The sequence below is a fragment of the Scophthalmus maximus genome, chromosome 4, assembly GCF_022379125.1.
Source record: "Scophthalmus maximus strain ysfricsl-2021 chromosome 4, ASM2237912v1, whole genome shotgun sequence".
Classification (NCBI taxonomy): domain Eukaryota; kingdom Metazoa; phylum Chordata; class Actinopteri; order Pleuronectiformes; family Scophthalmidae; genus Scophthalmus; species Scophthalmus maximus.
In genome coordinates, this window is record NC_061518.1 from 2,230,849 (window position 1) to 2,252,907 (window position 22,059).

Sequence of the window (22,059 nt, forward strand, 5' to 3'; positions counted from 1 at the left end):
CCGACAGGGGACACTTTATGGCGTCGCACCGCTGATTCCATTTCTGGTTTCCGGCAGCGTCTGGAAATTCAATGCGAACGCAACGTATTCTGGAACCGTTTAGTTCAACAACCGTATTCAACACGACGTAGCAAACATGGAGACTCACACGGAGGTTGGGTCCGCCTCATGGGACTATATTTAACTCATTCAGAGTTGTGATTATACATATATGAACACATAGTTATGGACATTACGTTCAATTTCTGTGAAATAAGTTTTTCTAAATATTACACGCTTTAAAAGTGAGTTTTGTTTCCGTTTTTTTATTTTAAGACAGTAAGTAACTGTCACGAGAAAGAAAATAAATGACAAATGAGCAAAGAATAAAAAAAAAACATAAATTGGATTTATTTTATGTATAAGCTTCGATTGTAGATAAAAAACAACGTTTACTGAGACTCTCTGTGGTGCAGAGAAGGAAACAGCGCCCCCTCTGTCTGATTTAAAAACCCGAAACACACGTGCAAACACAAACATAATCTCTACACAAGATGGGGGTTAAACTCCTTATAATATGAGCTACAGTTTTTTCTCTTCTTCTGTTGTGTTGTTAGAACAATGAGCACAGTTTGGAGGAGGCCTTTGGCTTGTATGTTTACTCTGAATGATCCAATTACGGTTTGGGACAGACGTGGAGTTAACAGCCTGTTAAGGACTTTTCTTAGAGTCCCGACTTCAGGAAGAGAAAAAGAAAAACTTGTTCAGAGCGACATTGTAGTCGTCTCACAGTGGAGGATGGGGTTAAAATGTGAAACGGTACTAATCTTGTTCTTTGGCTCTTTGGTCGCCCATCTGAAATTTTGTTATATACAATTGCCGAGATGCTGTTTCTACATTAGCCGGATCGACATTTGGCTTGTCAAACACCACGATCCTCCTTTACATAGTCATGCAGCATCTTTCACTTTGCTTTGAACTCTGAGTGCCTTAGAGGAAGGTGCCATTCGTAAACGCTTAACCGATCAATTAGCATGTATTAGCAGAATGCTAACGTAATATGGGCAACATTTTTATTTTTTCATTTCGATTCAGATGTGAAACGCATTCTGTATTTGCCTAAATTAAGATAAGACCTTTTTGTCAAGAAGTCGGTGTAAATAATTATTTTAGCCATTTCGCTCCATTCACTCCAATTCATGGAGCACTGTACCCTGCACCTGCGCTCCTGGTGAATTACAGTCAATTTGTGTTAAATTGGATTAGTGGAAGTGGACAGGCTCTGGTAGTAGTTTGGAGGAGTGCAGGTGTAAACACAACAAGGTGTTTCAATGTGGACTAGATTTTTTTTAAGCGGCCAGTGTGACGATGTCCACCCGACAAACCTGGTCTTGTTTAGTCGCTGTTAGCTTTCTTAGCCACTGTTAGCTTATTTAGTCGCTGTTAGCTTTCTTAGCCACTGTTAGCTTGTTTAGTCGCTGTTAGCTTTCTTAGCCACTGTTAGTTTGTTTAGTCGCTGTTAGCTTGTTTAGTCGCTGTTAGCTTTTTTAGCCACTGTTAGCTTGTTTAGTCACTGTTAGCTTGTTTAGTCGCTGATTGCTTGTTTAGCCACAGATAGCTTGTTTAGCCACTGTTAGCTTGTTTAGTCACTGTTAGCTTGTTTAGTCGCTGATTGCTTGTTTAGTCACAGATAGCTTGTTTAGTCGCTGATTGCTTGTTTAGCCACAGATAGCTTGTTTAGCCACTGTTAGCTTGTTTAGTCACTGTTAGCTTGTTTAGTCGCTGATTGCTTGTTTAGTCGCTGATTGCTTGTTTAGCCACAGATAGCTTGTTTAGCCACTGTTAGCTTGTTTAGTCACTGTTAGCTTGTTTAGTCGCTGATTGCTTGTTTAGCCACAGATAGCTTGTTTAGTCGCTGTTAGCTTGTTTAGCTGCTGTTAGCTTTTTTAGCCACTGTTAGCTTGTTTAGTCACTGTTAGCTTGTTTAGCCACAGTTAGCTTGTTTAGCCACAGTTAGCATTTTTAGCCACTGTTAGATTTTTTAGCCACTGTTAGCTTGTTTAGCCGCAGTTAGCTTGTTTAGCCACTGTTAGATTTTTTAGCCACTGTTAGCTTGTTTAGCCTCATTAGATGTGAGGTTGTGTTGACCACAGACCTCACTCAGTCGTTGTTTCAGTCATTTTAACCCCAAAAAAACAAGTGACTTTGAAAGGAGGTGACTAACTAAAGAAAATCTTGTATTCTCAGTTTCTGCTAAAATAACAACTATCATGGTTTCTTTTGTGTTATAATAAATACGCCTCATAAAACTGTAAACGTGACACTTGTAGGCCTGTGAGGCTGCAGAGACTCGTCCGTATCTTCAGCTCACACTGAAACCTTTACAGTGACCGAATTTCATAAATATCAAAATGAAGTGTTTGAAATGAGATGTGAAAGCAGACTGTGTCGGTATCAACTCGACCAAATGTCAGTTGGATAAGAGACGTCACTCAGTCTTATTCACACCGTCAGAGAGACGCAGCGGAGCGGCAGGGCCCGACGCCTGCTGCGGGGAATACAGACATCAAGCACCACGTTGGATCAGCACAGCGACTCAGAACGCAGCTTTGATCGTCGTCATTACTGTAAAAAAACAGAATTGGGCTAAATTGAGATTTAAATACGGGAGTTTAAGAAGCCGAGAAAAGCTCTCAGCGAATCGGTCTTTTGTTTCCCAAACAGCGTCGGCCCCAGCGAGGCCCCTCGAGCGTCCACGCAGTCGGGGGGCCGGATCAAACGTCCCCTCCGCCGCACGAGTGAGCTCACGCGTCCAGATCAACTTTTAGACCTCAGATTTGAGTTCAGTTTCGAGTAACTTCAGATGCGCAGTTGAATGTTCCTTGTGCTGCACGACGTGCGCCCCGGATCGCGTAGCTGGATCACCGCGTCCCTCTCCGTGCTCCGGTTCGGTGGAATTCGTGGGCCCGAAGCAGAAATGTATTATTTCATATTAAGTGTTCTGAATGATGCTGAGCCTGAGGCTTGTACCTCACGTGTCAAACATTCTCACTTTGGCCTTTTTTCTCTCTTCTAATCTCTGCTCACACAAAGGTTGCTCCTGTTTAAAGCAGAGATTTTCTTCTTACTGCGAGATTAGTGTCTTGAGTAACAGGCAGCGGGAGGAAAACTGGTTAACGCCACGTTTCAACGTAAAAAAAGATTACTTAACGATAAATCACACAGAGTGCTCTTATTTCAACATGAGTACAGTGACATTCTGAGATGCTTCAGACCTTTCAAATTTGACAAAGATGGTGAATGCACTTCAACACCAAAATATTCAAATTGAACTTCAAGTACAAACACCAGTATTTATGATATATTTAAACACTATTCAAGTAATAATAAATACTTAAATAATATACCCTTTGGTACATTTCTTATTTTTTGTATTCTACAAGCACAATAAAGAGGATTTCTGAAAAATATTATATTTTTATGAATTCATTTGTCGGACGCTTTGGTCAGATTTTGTTTTTAGTTTCCTCTTGAATGATCTACTCCTTTTGTGAATATTTTGTGAAAGTCAAACTGCAGATTTCTACTCAGTGGATGAACAAAGGTTAAAAACGTACATTTTTCACCGTCAGATGTTTTTGAGATGGCTTTTTTTTATGAAACAATATGTATTCCCCATCAAGACCCTCGCTCCGAGCAAGTACTTTTATATTTACAGTAAGTATGTAAAGGTTCTGGCACTAAAAGAGAACGGAGGATGCCATGAACAGTTTTCAGATGAACTTTGTGGATAAATAAAGTGTGGTGAAATTTTTAAATGAACGTTTAATCAAAAAGACTTAAAACATTTAAAACTTGGCTTGGTTTCTTGACTTGTGGTTAATGAAATTTGAATCATATCTAGGATGAATGATTCTGATGTTTGGGGGATGTTCACTTTGACTCAGTTTCTTCCTCCACCTCTTCCCTGGTTCACTGGACTGATGAACCTCTCCCTCCCTCCCTCCCTCCCTCCCTCCGGTCACTCGTTAATCTGCCGTGTTTGCCTCTTAGCTGGACTGGAATGTGTCGGTGGGTTGCTGTTGGTCCAAACTGTTCCCCAACACGTCGAAGCACCGGCAGATCATCGCTGAGCGAGGTTGACCTGAGCAGGAGAGAGGAGGGAGATCCCTGTCACCCGTCATCGCCTCACCTGTTCGACTCCGTTAAACAGCCGCGATGAATCAGAGCAAAGTGGAACTTCAGCCGTTCGAATACTCCTACTATGACTATTCAGACTGGTACTCGAACAACGCGGAGCCGACCACACCGCCCAAAGAGTGAGTATCAGACCACGCTGGGGAGGACTTCAGGTTTAGAGTTGATGATGTCAGAGCAGAAGGTAAAACTGTCTATTTGCAAAAAAAATAAATAAACATCAGAATTTTATTACTGTTGTTTCTCTATAAATGTGCAGAGTGCGTTGATTTTTGACCTGTGAAATTCATTTGTACAGTTTCAGGGATGAAATCTGTTTTTCTGTGAATGACAAAAAAATAACAAAAATATTTATTGAATACTTTCAACCTGAAATCTTAAATTCATTCATAAAGAATAATTATAATTACAACTTAATTGGAATTATGCTCTTCATTGTTTTCAATAGTGATGACATTCAGACGTCAATTAAAAATATAAAATATTTATAAATATTTGCAGTCAATCTTGGATTTGATGACCAAATTTCTGTTTCTGTTGTTTCAGTTTCTGTTTGTTGTTCTGAGCATGAATATATACATTTATATATATTTTAAACCAGAGTTCCGGTTTGTTTATTTCAAAATAATTTCCGTTCTGTCACAGAGTTATTCTGCCATGTGACCCAACAGCAGACGACAAGCTCTTCCACATATGCATGCTGTCAATATCTGTAAGTATATTCAGGAAATGAGTAAAAAAGGTAACGTATTCATGTTGACATTCTCCTCCCATAGAAAATGACTTCAACAGTAGTTTCTGCAAAAGCCTCAGAAATGTCACAAGTTTACATTAGAGCCCTCTAGTTACCGTGGTGATAAAGATGGAGGAGAAGGAAGGAGGTCAGGTGACACTTGTCGTGGTCACGTGACACTGTCATAGAGTGTATGTTAAACATGAAACCATGAACTTAACAAACGAAACCCAAACCAACTGGTCATTTTAACCTAATACACCATTACTAAAATAGTTTGTGTTCCAAACTCTTAACAATCCTTAACCGTATCGTTGTCAGACGAGCTACATCATGAGTTTTACTCCGCCCTGGCAGTTACGCCTAAATATTTAAATACTAGTCTCTCTCAGTTTGTGTGGCGGACGTGTCCTAAAAGGTCCAGTGTGCAGGATTTAGAGGGATCCATCACCAGGAACCCAAAACAAAAGAATCATTGTGTATTCGTAACCTTAGAGACATTCATAGCTACAAGAGCAGGTCGTTCCTACACGGAGTCCGACATTTTTTTTTACAGTAGCAGACAAACAAAAGCACACAGGCTTTAAAAAAGGTTTCTCAAGGCCACCGTAGATTCTCCTGCACACTTTCAGTCAGGTGCAATAAGCAACTCCACCACTAGGTGCCACTAAATCCAACACACTGTACCTTTAATTTATTTATGCATAAAACTCCATTTTGTAAAGACTTAATATCAAAACTAGGCAAAATGTTCTGAACAGCTGATTTAACATACAGAAATCTCCAAACAGTACATTACAAAAACATTTACACAGCACTATCCTTCATCTAAATACAACATAAGTCGAATAGAAAAGAATAGAAAATAAAGTTTTTTCCCTCTTTCATCAAATCCTCTCCATGAACCCATCTGCTGTCTCTTCTACCTCAGATGTCAGATTTAATGATGTTTACCCTCATTTGGCCTTCGCCCATATTAATAAGCGAGGGCTGCGTGAACCCGGTCAACGGGCCCCTCGTACTGTACACCACTCGCTGCGTGGACGCGGTCCAATTTCCCCTGCTCAGTGGATAATGGAGTGTGACAGCTGGGTCACCGCGGACGATCAGAAAAAATAACGAGACGCTGGTTCTGAAGAATTCTCCCTGGAAAAAAAAATGAGCTTCTTTGTACGGAGGCACTCAGGAGCGCAGTGTAAAACATAAACACAGGAAATTCAGCTACCAATCTTTCAAATTGTTAATTTCATGTTCCGGTTTCATATGTGTAGTTTCCTTTTTGTAGACCATGCCAGGACTTATGGGTTGTTCTGACTTCAACAAACCTGCTGGGATTGAACTGATCATTTGAATTTGATGGCCAAACTTCCAAAACTACATGTCCACTTCTCTCCATGAAGCTTCAAGTTTTATCTGACGTTCTAAACCAAAATGTGTTGTCGCAAAGTCCTGATGAATTCGATTTCCCCCCCCTGTAGCTGGTGATCATGTTGATCCTGGCAGTTCTCACCCGGAAAAACAAGTTGTGCCAAGGATTCACGAGAGGATCCTCCAGTATCTTCAGGTGAATTTTCATCTAAATCTAAATATGTATTTGATAAATATTATTCATGACATGAAATTGATCCAAATGTCACAGTCCGACCAACTTCCTGGACCAGACCCAGGAGAAGGGCGTGGTCATGGCGGTCTTCGGGCTGGTGTTCAGCAGGCTGGCCGTGCTGGTGCTCGCCCCGGACCCGCTGCCTTTCTCCACAGATACACCAGAGGAAATTAAAGGTGGACCTTTTTTTATTAATGTTCAATTTATACTCATGTAGACATGGAGGGATTTGAGATGCATCTACATATTTTTAAATGAAAGTATGTGTTGAGGCGTTTCAATTAGGGTTCAGTCATACTTCTAATAACTATACTTCTGGGAGGAGTGGTAAGGAAAAAAAATCATTCAAACATTGAACCTTGTAGATAAATTATTAAAAAAATTCTGGGATTATGGACTTTAAAGATATTTCAAATTATCGTGTTGGAATAAGTTGTAAATTAAAGTAGTAAAACACTGATGAAAGAGAGACCAGGTGGTAATATTTACAAAGAAATACACTGGCAGACAGTGATCTAATCATATATAAAGTTTACACATTGTAGCTTTAAGTTTCAGTATATTTAAAAGGACTAAACTTAAAGTGAAGTGACTGAAAAGGAGCGAATGAGGCCAGTGAAACAGAAACGAACCCAGGCGCTGTCCTCTGTTCTGGATGAAATGTAACGTCTCGATCCCTTTGTGTCCATCCCTCGTTTGGTCAGAGTACATGAAGGTCATCGCCATCTTCTACTACCCGGTCCTGTACTACCCTCTGTTGGCCTGCGGAACTCTGCAGCGCAAAGCAGGTTACGCGTTCGGGGCGCTGCTCTCCTTCGGCCACTTCGGGGTCCTGGTGTGGCAGAAGTTTGACTGTCCCAAGACTCCGGAGGCAAGTCCCACACAACGCGTGTTGTTAATAAGAACAACTGGTTTTAGAACCTTTCAAAAAGCAGTAAATCCAAATAAGAATAGACGTGATAGAACACGAGAAAGATGAAGATGACAACATTAAATATATCGATCGATAAATGTCAATATGACGTTGCCATTTGGTTTTTTTTAATTAGCCCACACCTTTCGGTGATGATTGGAATCTTCATGCTCTTAAAGTTTGAGTTCAAATCAGATTATGTAAACTGCAAATATTTATTTCCTCATCTTGAGAAGAAAAAATGGGAAGGCGTCACTTTCCGGTGCCACTGAAGCTTTATGGTCTGAACTTAATTTAGGCTTTAACCTTTGGCAGACAATAATGAAAACTGTGGGACCAAACTAACTTAATCTCAACTGATACATAGAAAACCACAAGTCAGAATTTGGGCGAATAAACCAAGAGTGTGATTTCTTTGATTGAGCTGATCCTTGACCAGAGTAACCCTCCCTTTCTTTCTCTTCACAGATCCATAAGTACTATGCTCTGCTCGCGAGTCTTCCTCAGCTCGCCTGCCTCGCGTATCTGTGCGTCCAGTTCCTTCTGCTGTGCGTCAAGGGACCAAAGACAGATGAGGTGAGAACACGGACGTTCGAACAGAACCAACACACCATTTGTAGAGTTTCTTAGTTAAAGGTCAAAAGGCAGCAAGTAAACTGAGAGTCCGTCATGAATTTCAACAATGCAAAGCGTAACCATGCTTACGGTAAGCAGCTTGTTCAGAATAGTGGGTTTAGCTCAGCGTTCTTGAGCAGATTATGATAGAGGAGGTGATATCCCCCCCCCCCTTTTCTTGGTTTGCAGTTTTAATCCGTCTAAAGTTTTGGTCGGTGATTTTGAGGAGAACTCACTGTGCTGAGAATAAACAGGGGAAACAGATAGAACTTTACCTTCAGCTTTTCCTTTTGTCATTTATTCTTGTTAGGACTAATTGTCAAAGCTCATCCAAAGGCTTAGCCAGGATTTAGTTCTCCTGATTTTAATATCACACACCTCTGGTCAGTCGTTTTCAATCCAGTCTGGTGTAACGGCTGAGGAAACAGGGAGGACTTGGTCGGATGGTCCATGCCTCCTTTCTTACCTCCGTTAGTACAAGGTGCACTGGACCGTCCTTTATTCAAATCCGTCCCACAAACAAACAACACTTAAAGACCCACAACAGGAAAAATCTGCGGTAGCCTTGTGACGGTTCTCTAAATGATCTTGTTGTCTAAAGTCCGTCTTGACTTGATCTTAGAATTCTTTCCATCGTTGAAAAGTTTAACCCTTTTGAAAAGTTTATCTAACCCCAAGATTAGAAAGGTAAAGCATCCCAAATAGCAGGCACATAAAATAAAAACGAAATAAACGGTAGTCATTTTTTCTGTGGACAGTTCCAAAGGGCCCGTCTTTTCTTCAGAATTCATGGAAATCGGTTCCTGTCTCTGCTGGGCTTCTCTCTGGAGCCGGGGAACGTTCTGAAGCTGCACTCATTTCCACCTAAGCATGAACATGAACATGTCCTTATGAGTAAACAACCAAAAAAAGAAAAAAGCAATGAGAACTTAAACGTCCTTGCTCACTTTTCCATACAACGACAGATTTCTTAGCGACACTTTGATTTGGAGTCTAATTTTTCTTTTGTTTTTGCTTACAGGACCTTGACAGCAGCTACTACTCCAAATACGTGAAGTCGCTTCTCAAGAAGAAGTCCTCGTCTGTCAGGTGACCGGAGCTCAGACTGTATCTCACCAGACTGTACGATCATGACACGTTGTGCGGTATGATCAAGAAGCAGGTTTACGACCAATGCTGCAGATTATTTGGCTTCGTTCTTTGGGGGCTGTCGTGTCGTCTATTCTTCGTACGCAGTCTTTGGTAACAGGCCACTCCGCGGCGGCCAGTTTAACACAAAACAGTATGTACGCGAAGATGTCCCGGAACATATTGTTCAAGGCTTTCAAGCGGTTATGTTTTGTACGGACCGCTGCTAACCAACGGCAACATGGACGCTAGGGTGTGGGTAGAGAGGGTATGGACTCTTTTCGTAAACGTGCTGAATACAGCACACGTGTCAAAATGGCTACCGTGAAAAAAGGTCAAAACCAGGACATGTTGATCCATATGAAAGTATGGATCAGTCCATCCGGCTTTAATTTTTTTAAGTCTGTGCCATTATATTTAAATTGAAAGGTAGAATGTCCTATCTGGCTAACATGATCCGTCCACTGTGTTCACGAACTGTAGCTCTTCAACTACAGACAAACCAACACTGGTAGAGAGAATACTGGAGGTACCCAAGAGTTATATCTATATACCTGAAAAAGGTGAGTGGCCTCTGGCAAATTTAAGAATATTTTCTTAATTCATTTTTCAACATTGACATTGGCTAATCTAAGCATAGGCTCCTTTAAAGTGTTGAAGTGATGCAGTAATGGTGAATTTATGCTAAATAGCTGTGACTGAAATACGGTTCACTGTGACAGAACGCGTGACCGGGTTTTTCTTGACAAAACGACTCATTTCGTCTTTCAGTGTTTCGTTTCCCACTAAAACTGGCGGTTTCAGCATTTGTTGCCTTGGTGGCGATTTATCATGTGAGTCCTCCACAAACCACCACCATTACGTGAATTCATTTGCGGCTACGACATCTAATGGGCTCGGTGACTTTCCTTTGTTTCGCCCCTCAGACGGCGTTGTTGCTGGTCGTCCTGGTCGTTCCCACTCTCCACATTGTTCGTGCCGGCATCGATGAAAACATCGCCTTCCTGTTACTGGGGGTTGGGATCGTCCTGTCAGACGACAGGATGGAGGTCGTCAAGATAGTGACCTTTTACACTTGGTTGCTGGAAGGTATGTCGTTGTAACCTTCTGCAATTTCAGCCCCAAAAAAAATATCTTTGAGATTTACCTTTTAAAAATATAATAAAATAAATGATTTTCTTTTCGTTTTTGTGCCCCATGTTGTTCATTAGTGTGCTACCTCTGTGCGATGACCCTGTCTTGTTTGGTCAGTCTTGTCATGCTCATGAGGTCCTTGGTTCTCCACAGGTATGTGCAATAAAACGCCAAGAATGTCTTTCTTTTTCATTAAATTTTGACTTGAAGGTCTAAACTCAATATTGCTACACTCATTAACTTTTAAAAATGTGAATATTCTAGCACTATTGATGATAAAAACACTTTGCTACACTATTTGCAGATTTCAATACAATACAAATCTTTAAAGGCTGTTATTAATAAAATATTAGTTTGCACCTGTTAAACTTCACAGTTTTATTACTATCTATATTCCAAATATTTTAGCATATTTTAGATTTTATTATATATCAGTTATAGCCTGATTCATAGAAAACTGTATATAAGGTTCCTCTGTGAAAACCTTGGAGTCTCATATAGTGAACAAAATGACACAATTTAAAACCTTGCTTCATCCAGTGTCCTGGAAATATATCCTAATTAGTGCATATTTATTTAATTGAATATGCAGCAGTTGCATATTTTAACATAACAAAAATTAATCGTCTTAATTCAAGCAATCAAATGGGTGATTTCACAGTGTCCCAGTTCACAGAATATTATATATTTTTTTTAATGCCCATGAGATTCCCAGGCCTTCTTATCTGAATGTCTTCATTTGATTTAGGTCAAACCTGAAAGGACTGTACAAGGGCGACATTTACAACATTTATAACAGCGGGAAGACCATCTGTCCATCCAAACCGGGTATTGTCTGTTGGATGGGCTTGACAGGATACCAGGCTGCAATCGTTTGCCTCGGTAAAGCTCAACAACATCACTGAATCTAAATTAATTTCAGGATGAGGCAGGTGCTTTAATTTTCCACTATTTTTTAAAATTTGTCCTGGCAGGAATGGCGATCCAGACCATTGTGTTTTTCATCTGCTTCTTGTTCCTGGTGTTTTTGATCATCATCCCGGTTTTTCATGGCCGCAACATCTTCGTTTTTGAAATTGTACGAAAGGCATGGTGAGTCAACCACGTTTCAATTTGCTCTTAAATTCTGTAATTGAGCATCAAAATAGAAATAACTTCTTTTTTCTCTCTCTTCCATTTTCCATGACTGCGGTTTGTGATGCCGCAGGCCGGCCTGGGTCACACTGTTGCTGGTCACATCGCTTCAACATGTGACTGCTAAGTTTGCTTTCATCAAAAAAGAAGCTGGAACCAGAGACTTGAATAACAGGTATGAGAAACCGTTTCCAGATCAATTGTTCTCAAGTAGTTGAATATGGTGTAAAATCAATGACTGTATATGTTGTTTTATGTTTAACTGTAAGTTACTGTATTCAAATAAAATATTAGAAAATGTTTTCTCTCACTGAAATATTCAAATGATTTGTTTATCATGCCAGGGCTTTAAATCATATTTCTTAAAAATATTAATATTTTTTTGGCTGATTCCACCTACCTTTACACTCAGTATATTAAATTTGGACTATGTTAATATTTTTGGGGGCTGATTCCACCTACCTTTACACTCAGTATATTAAATTTGGACTATGTTAATATTTTTGGGGGCTGATTCCACCTACCTTTATACTCAGTATATTAAATTTGGACTATGTTAATATTTTTGGGGGCTGATTCAACCTACCTTTAGACTCAGTATATTAAATTTGGACTATGTTAATATTTTTGGGGGCTGATTCCACCTACCTTTAGACTCAGTATATTAAATTTGGACTATGTTAATATTTTTTGGGGGGCTGATTCCACCTACCTTTAGACTCAGTATATTAAATTTGGACTACGTTTGGGCCAAGTAAATACATACTATAAATAAATAAGAATTGACTCGATATTTCCCCCCAACATTTTAGTTTCTGACTGTTTGTAATGTCATTTTGAAACACCATTCTGATCGTCCTGAATGGAAACAACCTTTACAGAATTTATAATGAAATGGTTAAAGAAGTACCCAATCGATTTAGCATTGCAGTTCCATAAAGTTGGGAAATGAAAATAAATAAATAAAAAGAATGATCACAATAATATATATGACGTGACATATCTCCACCATGAAAGCCATTGTGCAGCTTCACGAGTGAACTGATCTTCACGTGTTAAAAATGCAGAAAAAAAAAGAAAGCTGAATTTACCGTGCTAATTCTCAATTCTTAATATTTCTAAAGTATTTTCCATGGTGATTTCCAGAGACAGTCTGTTCCTCCTGACCTACCTGCTCTTCCTGGTCAACACCTTCATGGGTCTTATAGTCGCGATATGGAGGATTGTGATAACAGCTTTGTTCAACATCCTCCACCTCGGTCGTGTTGACATCAGTCTGCTGCACCGTACTGCAGAGTCCCATGACCCAGGTACAGTATGACGGTGCGGCTTCATCATTCATTGAAGTCATCAGACTGTGGCTTCTAGCCTTTTTTTGCCCATCATGGTATCAGTCTGGTGACTTTGACCCCATGCAGCCTACCGATACTACACCCAGTACTTGAGGGTGGAGGTCAGCCAGTCACACCCGGTGATGAAGGCGTTCTGTGGGCTGCTGCTGGACATGATGGTGGAGGGGGGCAGAGCTGGACAGAACATACGAGACGCAGAGGAAGGTATAGAGACCCCGAACTGCACACAGGACGCTCACTGACATTCTCATGCCCTTTACCCTAATTCTACAGCCACACTAGTGTTAGATAGATTTAGATTTGAGCGAGTTCCCAGATGCTATTTGTTGAATTCTCCTGTTCCCTGAAGGGACCTTGGACCCTGAACAAGACTAAAAACACTAAAATTGAAGTGAGACGCTCTTCAAATAAAACATACCTGAACCTGTGCGTCGACACACAGTGTCTCCATGGACCCTCGTCCCATCCGTTTGGTGTCTCTTTCTGCCCTGACAGCCTGCTCCTCCTCCTCCTCCATGCTTTCAGGGATTCAGGTGACGACGCCGGGCAAGACGACCAGCGGCAGGATCCGCGCCCGCTGGCAGCTCCTGTACACGCTGGTGAACAACCCGTCCCTGCTGGGCTCCAGGAAGCACTTCCAGACACTGCAGACGTCCGAGGGGGTCCTGAACGGCACCCCCAGCCGCAGATCCAAGAAAGGCAGCAAGAAGGAGGCGGCGGAGGCGGTCCCGTCCACCGACGCCCCAACAAATCAAGATAAAACTGAGTGAGACACAACAGGGTCGGTAGTTTACTCCGAACAAAGTCATATTACTTATGGGGCTGTGAACTAAACAGTGTACTTAGTGTAACTTCTGGTCCGGAGGAACATGTTGGTGTCTGTTCAGATTCAACTCCAAAGTTCAGTGCAAGAAGTGAATGTGGTTATACTTTAAATTAGACCATTTGATTATTTCTTGATGATTTAGATTTAGATTCCCACCACATCACCTGAGAGGTTCAACGGTCCTGTAAAACCCCAGATAAAGTACAAATCATACTTTTATTTTTATTTTTACATTTTAAAGTGTTTTAACGTCCTCTTTTTTGGAGAATGGTATCCATGGTATGAGTTAGGTTCGGGAAAGTTCAAACCTGTCGTTTTGTTCTTGTGTGTGTGGACACGTCCAATGTGACATTGTTGAGTCGAGAGTCTTTAATCAGGTACATGGTGGCGATGTACCTGATTAAAGACTCTCTCCAGAAGTGAATTATTTATACTTCACATAAGTGGTTGAGTGTCTCGTGGAAAAAGTGTCCCAAGAGTGATCTCCTCAGCTAAAGCAGTTGTATGAACCAGGGAACCAACTTAAAATGGTGTCATGCTTGTGTAATAGTCTAGCAAAGCCTTTTGGTAGATTCACATTCACACAGTACAGACTGACAGTGCCGATCAATGTCAGCATCACCACTGGAGTGGAGGGTCGAGAAGAGGTCGTACAGTCGTCTATTTTTGGCCTCAGGTTAATGTCGACGCTCAGCAGACGCTGGTTCTCCAGATTCAATATAACTGCTGCAATGAACATAAATACTCATGTTGCGTCACATTGTCACGAATTAAGACGAGAGATTACAGATTTCTGTTAGTTGATGCTTTTTATTTCCTATATGCTCTTTCAATGGATATACAGATACAAAATTACCTACTGTAACATGTGACTGCAGAAGAAAAATAAAAGGCTCAAACAAGGTATGTTGTTGAAGTAGTTGTTGTAGTAATACAGTAAATCCTGAATATATTTTAAAACGATGTGGACATATTGTTTTACAAAATCCACAAATTATTTAGTTACTGATGCTAATGTTTTGTGTTGACTGTTTAAACATTTTTTTAAATTCCAAAATGTATTTATATATTGATTTAATCTGTATTATTTTATAGCTTGTGAAGTGTTTATTAGTCACATTAGTGTCCTACAAATTTTTAAGTACAAAGTTGACTATGATTTGATTTATTTATCATTTACTGATCCTTCTCATACTCAACGTGTTATTTGATATGTTGCATTTTACTTTACGTGTAAATGTATAAAGGGTTCTATTAACCCATTATTTTTATTACACAAACAAATAATTACTAGATCTACAACCTTAAAATCTCTCTTGCTCCTCAAATTTGCAGATAATGGCAATGTCAAAATGTCAAATGACACAGCATCAACATATTTAATCCATGCTATAAAATATAAATATGTGCTATGGGATTGTGTTGTTATATATTTTTTAAATTTTATAAATGTCCTAAATGTTTTGTATCACATTTAACTAACTAACTAACTAACTTGTTAGCTAGCTAACTAATTGGCTTACTAACTAATTACTTAGCTCAGTAACTATCTTTCTAGCAAACAAATTAGCCTACTAGCTAATGAACTAGCTTACTAGCTTACCAGCTAACGAACTAGCTTACTAGCTAACAAACTAACTGACAATTTTGAATTCGGCTCCTTAAGCTGTCGAGATAGAACAACGAATAATCATCAGCATTATTCCATTCAAACTTTATTTTAGGCACATAGGATCAGGAGAGTTACTGGGAATATTTCAAAAACACTTTTGGTAAAAACATAATATTTCTCATTTATTACAACAGAAAAAAAAGACAGAATATGTACACGAGACACAGCTGATCGCAACTCACGGCAGCATGCAGGTCCTATAGATCCACAGTAGGATGGACACATGAGCCGGATACAACGGAGCGGTTACTTCACTTACACACTCATCGGTGCATTTCACCGTCGCACACTGTAGAAGACAATACTGAATTTAACTTACCCGCATTTTTAACGTCGTGACATAGAGCTTATTCTATTCAACATCGAAACAGTTGTCGCCGTAGGAAATGTTCACAGTATAACTGCACAAAGAGTTAAGCCTATCGATGTTGGACACAATGTTTTCGCCCTGCAACAACAACAGTTTTTATGAACATTAAACTCCTTTACGAGAAGGATTCAGAGACTGTATTTTAAAGCAAACGCACTCCATAAGACAGCACCTCCACTGTAAGTAAAGCAGGATATTATTAAGTTACAGTAAGCCCATTTATTCTTACTTATACATTTAGTCTGCATTATTCCTTATCATTTTTGCAATATATTTTAAACATGAAACACGTTTTATTCATTTAAACACGTCTTTTAGTAACTGCTGCATGTCCCCATCCCGACACTGGATGGTCAGAAATAAGGTCAGGTCGTTGTGTGGTCACGTCTTTGTTTTCACTCGCTATCTTCGTACGAGGAACAAGGCTTACAAGGACGCTCTGAACATCGAACAGACATGGAGGCAGCAATAACACGCACAGAGATTTTCATAACTTCTTGTCGGCATATCTGTCCGCCAATGAAAACTATTATCTTGTACTTGTACACACCCATACTGCAATCCACCTGCACAGATGATTTCCCTTCCCCCTGTTAACAATTCACAACCTTATATAAATCTTTAGTCAAGAGTTTGGTGTCTGTAATTCGTGTAAATTCCCACTTCCAAATTCCCATTCGAGTCATTTTTGTCGGAGTAAACTGACAACGCCTGCGGGCAGGGGCCTCCGCGAACCCGTTCACGAGTACCAGTCAACTGTGATGTTAGTGCAGATCTGGATCCAAATTCTACTAACAACAAAACCTTTTTCAGAATTGTGGCAGTTGTGTCAAAGGTGCACACCCTCTGAGGGTTTGTAGTAAGCTAGCTAGTTTAACTAAAGCTGTTAGCATGCTAGCTATTCTCCAATCTTTGTGCTAAGCTACTGTAAGCTAATTGAACGGTTGCCTGTAGCTTCACCTCAACCAGATGAGAGAGTGACATCACTCACTTCTGTTCTCATCTGTTGCCAATTAAAAGGAAATATGTGTAGTTTTTATGAAATGCTAAACTATTTATGCTCATGATTTGAGAGAAAGTCTCTGCCTGAAACACAAATAACTGTAATCTAATCTACTACTTTGGTTGTACACAAGTTGGCTGTAATTTTGTTTCCTAGATGTTGTTTATGGAAGTACTGTATGAATGAATGAGAGGGATGAAAACCAATCCAGATATTTCCTGCTACAAAATATGTGTAACAGGGATAAGGATAAATAGATAGAGCCTGTTAGCTGCTAGCAAAACAAATATATTTTGAGTCTTGTCAGATCTCCAGTATTTCTATGCTGCTTTTGCAAAAGTTGAAAGGAACCTTAACCATTGGCACAAACTGAAAAAAAAACCCAATCCTGGTTTACATTTTACTTGTACCTTATTAAAAAAACCCTACAAATGATGATAGAAACATTCAGCATTTACTGATTTGGATATTTGTAGTTGCTTGTTATATTCACTGCCTCCGCTCCCAGAGGTAACCTGTCGCTGTACTCAGATCCGACCTCGCAGTCGTCCAAATTGCCCCGGCACTGGGACAAAGTGAACGAATCGGTCACCACACTCTCCTCCGTGTCGGCCTCCTTCTCCCCGTCCACGCTCTCCGTCTCGCCCACCTCCTCGTCCAGCTGGCTGCCGTTTATCCTCCTCCGAGAGTCGGTGTGGGGCGCGTGGTGGTGGATGTTGAAGTTGCCCGCGAGGTTCCTCTCCATGTGGTACTGGTCCTTGGCCTTCAGGATCAACTTGTACGTCTTGCCGCGATATTTGTACACCAGGTGGAAGCAGGTGGCGCCGAGCAGGGGCACAGTCGACACGGTCAGCAGGCAGATGCTGACCGAGATGATGATCAGCAGGTTGGGTACCCTCCTCCTGGTGGTGAACAGCACCTGGACCTCGCAGTCCTCCCCTCTGTAGGTGAGGCACAGGGAGTAGTTGGTGCCGGGGCGTAAACCGCTGAACAGATACGTGTTGACGCCTTCCTTGATCCTCGACCACTGCACGGCGGAGTGTTTGCGGTCGGTAGTGACGCACAGATACAAGCCATTGGTCTGGACTTTTTCGGGGACGTCTGAAAGGCCGCGACTCTCTCCGCTGTCGGTGTCGATGCTCCCGGATGAGGCGGCAGCGGCGTCGCGGTCGGCGCTCTTCTCTCTGGGTATGAGGAGAGGGTTGAGTCGCACTGTCGCCTCTGTTTCCGACACCCCTAGAGCAATGACGCCAAAGTCAAATGTTAACTGCTTGATGTCATCCACGCTCCCGTTGAAGACGTGGCTCGAAATGTATCTTGTATTCGCTGTCAGGCCACATTCACTAGCACGTGATGGATATTTTGTTTCGTCCTCGTGAGATTTAGAAGTGATCTCCGCAGTGGGCGGAGGCACAACATTGAGGAAGTCTTTTCTCTTTACATCAGGCAGACGCACAGAATCAAAAACAGATGGTTTGTCTGTTGTTTGGTGTCTAGTCGGGTGTTTTTTAGTGTGAGTGGGCTTCGTGGTCGTTTGTTTTATGGGTGTTGGTTTCGGTGAAGCCACCACCTCCACTGACACCGAATCGTCCGCTCTGCCAAACTCGTTTGTGGCAGAACAGCTGTATTTGCCGCCGTCTTCGTCCCTCAGGTGTGGAATGACTAGAGTCCCATTATTAAAGACTTTGACGCGACGATGGGACGAGTCGTCATTTGATTCCGCTGACTCGTCCTCGGTGAACGACAGAGCCAGTTCTTGCTTCTGGCTTCTACTCTGAATACTCCACATGACAAGTGGCTTTGGGTTTCCTTTGAATTCGCAAGTCAGGACCAACGTGCTGCCCTCGTAGACCGTCGAGTTGTGAACACTTGGTTTGGTTCGTATTATGACATTTGGGCTTGTGCACTTTGACTTGGGGGATTTCCCGATCACCTCCCCTCTAAGTTTCTCTGGACTCGCGCAAGTAATCAAATTCTGATCCAGGACTGAGATGGTGGTGGTTGAAATCCAGTCTCTGAGCCAGTCGAGGGAACAGGTGCAGGCGAACGGATTGTTATAAATCTGTAAATGGGACAAAGACACCAGACCGTCCAATGTCCCCTCGGCTATGGTTGTAAATTTGTTATCGTTGAGTCGGAGGGACCTCAGTTCCTTGAGGTTGGAGAAGGCGTTCCTCGGCAGGTGGCTCATCTTGTTGTGGTTCATCTTCAGCAGATGCAGGGCCGTCAGGTTCTGCAGGTCCTCCCAGGGAAAGTCCACAATTTTATTGTGGCTGATGTCAAAGTTACGCAGATGAACCAGAGGCGCGAGGGTCCCTTGGTCAATGGAGACGATCTCATTGTGGGCCATCCACAGCGACGTCACCTGGGTGACGTTGTCGAAGCTCCCCAGCGGTATCCGGCTGATCTTGTTGGCGGAGAGACTCACGGTTGTAACGTTGGAGGGAAAACCGTCCGGGACTTCGGCGATGTCTTTGTAGGAGCATTCGGCAACGTGCCGGTCGTATTTGTCGGAGCAGCTGCAGATCTCCGGGCAGCCGAGTCCCGTGGTGAAGACTGTGGCAATGCACAGAGTGAAGTGGAGGACGTCTGCCGCTGCCATTTTCTGCTCCTGAAAAACAGTGTCACAGTCCATCTATCAATCAGGAGGTTCAATTTGTTTTATTTAGCACATTTAATGTACAAAATATTTTACTGGAGGAGATAAACAATACTAATTCAAAATAAAAACAACGGCAGCCATTGTTTGCAGAGGACATAGAAGAAAATTCAGAGCATGACTTTTCATAGTGGAAGGCAGATTAATACATTAATAGATCACTTGTCATCACGTGTGCAGTGTATTTCCCTTTGTCATTTCGTCAGTATGCAGCTTGAATTACCAGAATCTAAAAAAAAAAGATGAAGCAGACTGGAGCTTTTCAATGATGATAAAAATAGAAATATTCATAGAAGACAATTGAGTCTTCAAGTTCTCACCCCCTCTGCCTCGGACATTAATGCCTCAACTTCTGAGGCATTTTTTGAAATTTTCTGATTGAAGACTCCCGACGTGTTTCCGTTGAATATTTCACGTGTTCTTTCGACCAAAAATTCTCTTCACCTGTAATGTAGCGGGGAGCAGAAATATCAGATATGGATATTTATTATTATTATTATATATTATATATTTATATTTAAGTCTTAAATCCGACACAAGCGCAATCGATGAAACAGAATTCTTTCACTTTTTAAAGAAACAAAGCCGGAGCTCGACCCTTCATGTCGAAAAGACCCTGCTTCCTAAACGTTCTTACCAAAACAGCAAAGACAGTAGCGCACATCATGCTCCATTGGCTTTCAGAATTGATATTATGAAGTTCTGCCTCACATATGAAGCTCCAAGTTGTCTGGCACTTAATATTTTTATGCCCACTGTACACTCACATATGCAATAACCTCGTCCTCTACCAATCTCCTATATCCATCCTCCCTCGAGGGAACATGACCGGGGCTTTGAGACCTCAGGGCAAAACCCATTGGACCATTTTGAAGAAATTAACAAACGTATTTAACCTTGCATTATATATATATATATATATATATATATATATATATATATATATATATATATATATATATATATATATACATTTTTAAAAACACTTTTTGCTGCATTAATTGTGCTATTAAAAAAAATCCAGAATTATCATTATTACCATATGAACCAAAACGATTCGCAAAGTTTCGCGAAGTTGGGTGTTTTTTTTCTAAATTTGCCCAAACAAACTCTTGAACCATTTTGTCCATTCGATCACACGACTTGTCCCGTTGAAACCACCACGGAGAGGAAGAGAAGGGTTTTTGTTTTTGCTTCTGATTTCGTAAAATTAAAAATATGATGAGTCATGTTGCTCTAATAGCTCGTGCTCGGGCTTCCTGGCACGGAGAGAAAAAACATTATTTGTCAAATTGGATTCCTGTATGTTCTCTGCCTGGTCCCAGCCGTGAGACGGGGGATGTAGTGTTCACTGAGAGTTATGTAATGTTCTCTGTCTGATGACAGAAGAAGAGGACGACAGACTGAGGTGTCTGGGGGGGGGGGGGGGGGACGACTTGGTGCAGGAAAAATATAATTCTCAGCTCATACTCGATCATTTGCATCGGAGATGAAGATGAAGATGCAGATGAAGATGATGATGAAGATGAAGATGAAGATGAAGATGAAGAGGGAGATGAAGATGATGATGAAGATGAAGATGATGATGAAGATGAAGATGAAGATGATGATGAAGATGGTGAAGATGAAGATGATGATGTCGTCCTCTGCAGCCTCCTGTTTGTTTGTTTTGTTCTAACTACGCAGCAGCAGCAGCAGCCGCCGGGGCTCTGTCCTTGGTCCTGATCTGTCTCCAGCAATGTGATGATGTGATGCTGTGAATCTGAGTCACCACCACCACAACTACAACAACAACAACATGACAACATGACAACATGACAACGCATTCTGACACAGACCGAGAGGAATGAAAGAAGAAGAAGAAGAAGACCCCCCTCACCTCCGTGTCCCCGGGTCACGATCGATCCTACCTGGGTTTTTTTTTGTTTTTTTCACATCAGGAGTCAGCGGCGGAGCGAGGTGACGTCATGCGGCGCGGCGCCGACAACATGCTGCTGAGAGAAGTTTGATGTTGAGTCTGTCTCCTACATGATGATGATGATGATGATGATGATGTGTCCTCTCCTGTCCGTGGATAAACTGTATGTCCTCGGATATACGACCACCCCTCCTCCTCCTCCTCCTCCTCCTCCTCCCTCCTCCCGACATCATCGCCCCAAAAAAAAGGAAAAAGAAATTTAAGGGGAAACGACATTTAATGCGACCATCACAGTTATTGTTACTGTAATACTGACTAATAACACTAATCATATCACTTCTGATAATTCAACATACTTAAGAGAGTTTATTATTTCATTATTTAAGATGGGACCCTCTTAAAAAGAAGGGAACTAATTTAATACGACCATTACAGTCATTGTTACTATAATACTTTGTTTGTACTAAGACTAATCTTATCACTTCTGATAATTGCACTGCTCTTCGGTTGTATAGCCAAGTTACATGAATAAATACACACAATTACATGCAGTAAAACTTCTAACACCAAATAAAGACTATACCGTGGTAAAATAAATTGCCAGATTAAGAAGAATAGAACACACTTAACAGAAAGCCTTGAACATTAAAAAGTTTATTATTTCATTATTTAAGAGGGGACCCTCTTAAAAAAAAAAGAAAAAGAAATTTCAGGGGAAACAACATTTAATATGAACATTACAGTTACTATAATACTGACTAATAACACTAATGTATCAATGTATCTGATAATTGCACTGATCTTTGGCTCTATAGCCAAGTGA

At 41.1% G+C, this 22,059-nt stretch overlaps 2 protein-coding genes across 3 annotated transcripts; one reads left to right on the forward strand and one right to left on the reverse strand.

The window, feature by feature from the left end:
- Positions 1–4,024: 4,024 nt before the first annotated feature.
- Positions 4,025–14,517, forward strand: LOC118302845 (receptor for retinol uptake stra6-like). The gene is made up of 17 exons (XM_035629326.2): positions 4,025–4,298; positions 4,822–4,888; positions 6,388–6,473; positions 6,549–6,688; positions 7,217–7,383; positions 7,894–8,001; positions 9,062–9,129; positions 9,652–9,731; positions 9,940–10,001; positions 10,095–10,257; positions 10,380–10,455; positions 11,051–11,184; positions 11,277–11,394; positions 11,510–11,611; positions 12,583–12,746; positions 12,855–12,992; positions 13,314–14,517. Exons 1-17 carry the CDS (start codon positions 4,198–4,200, stop codon positions 13,556–13,558), a joined length of 2,019 nt encoding a protein of 672 aa, XP_035485219.1. The 5' UTR covers positions 4,025–4,197; the 3' UTR covers positions 13,559–14,517.
- Positions 14,518–15,311: 794 nt separating this feature from the next.
- Positions 15,312–21,412, reverse strand: LOC118302843 (immunoglobulin superfamily containing leucine-rich repeat protein 2-like). 2 transcript variants are annotated; one of them, XM_047331743.1, is made up of 2 exons: positions 21,229–21,412; positions 15,312–19,270 (listed from the first exon to the last, which is right to left on the reverse strand). In XM_047331743.1, the coding sequence occupies exon 2, from the start codon at positions 19,259–19,261 to the stop codon at positions 17,114–17,116; it is 2,148 nt and encodes a 715-aa protein (XP_047187699.1). In that variant the 5' UTR covers positions 19,262–19,270; positions 21,229–21,412; the 3' UTR covers positions 15,312–17,113. The 2 variants fall into 2 exon arrangements, with proteins under 2 accessions (XP_047187699.1, XP_047187700.1); XM_047331744.1 differs by having other exon boundaries at positions 21,198–21,412.
- Between the last annotated feature and the right edge of the window lie 647 nt (positions 21,413–22,059).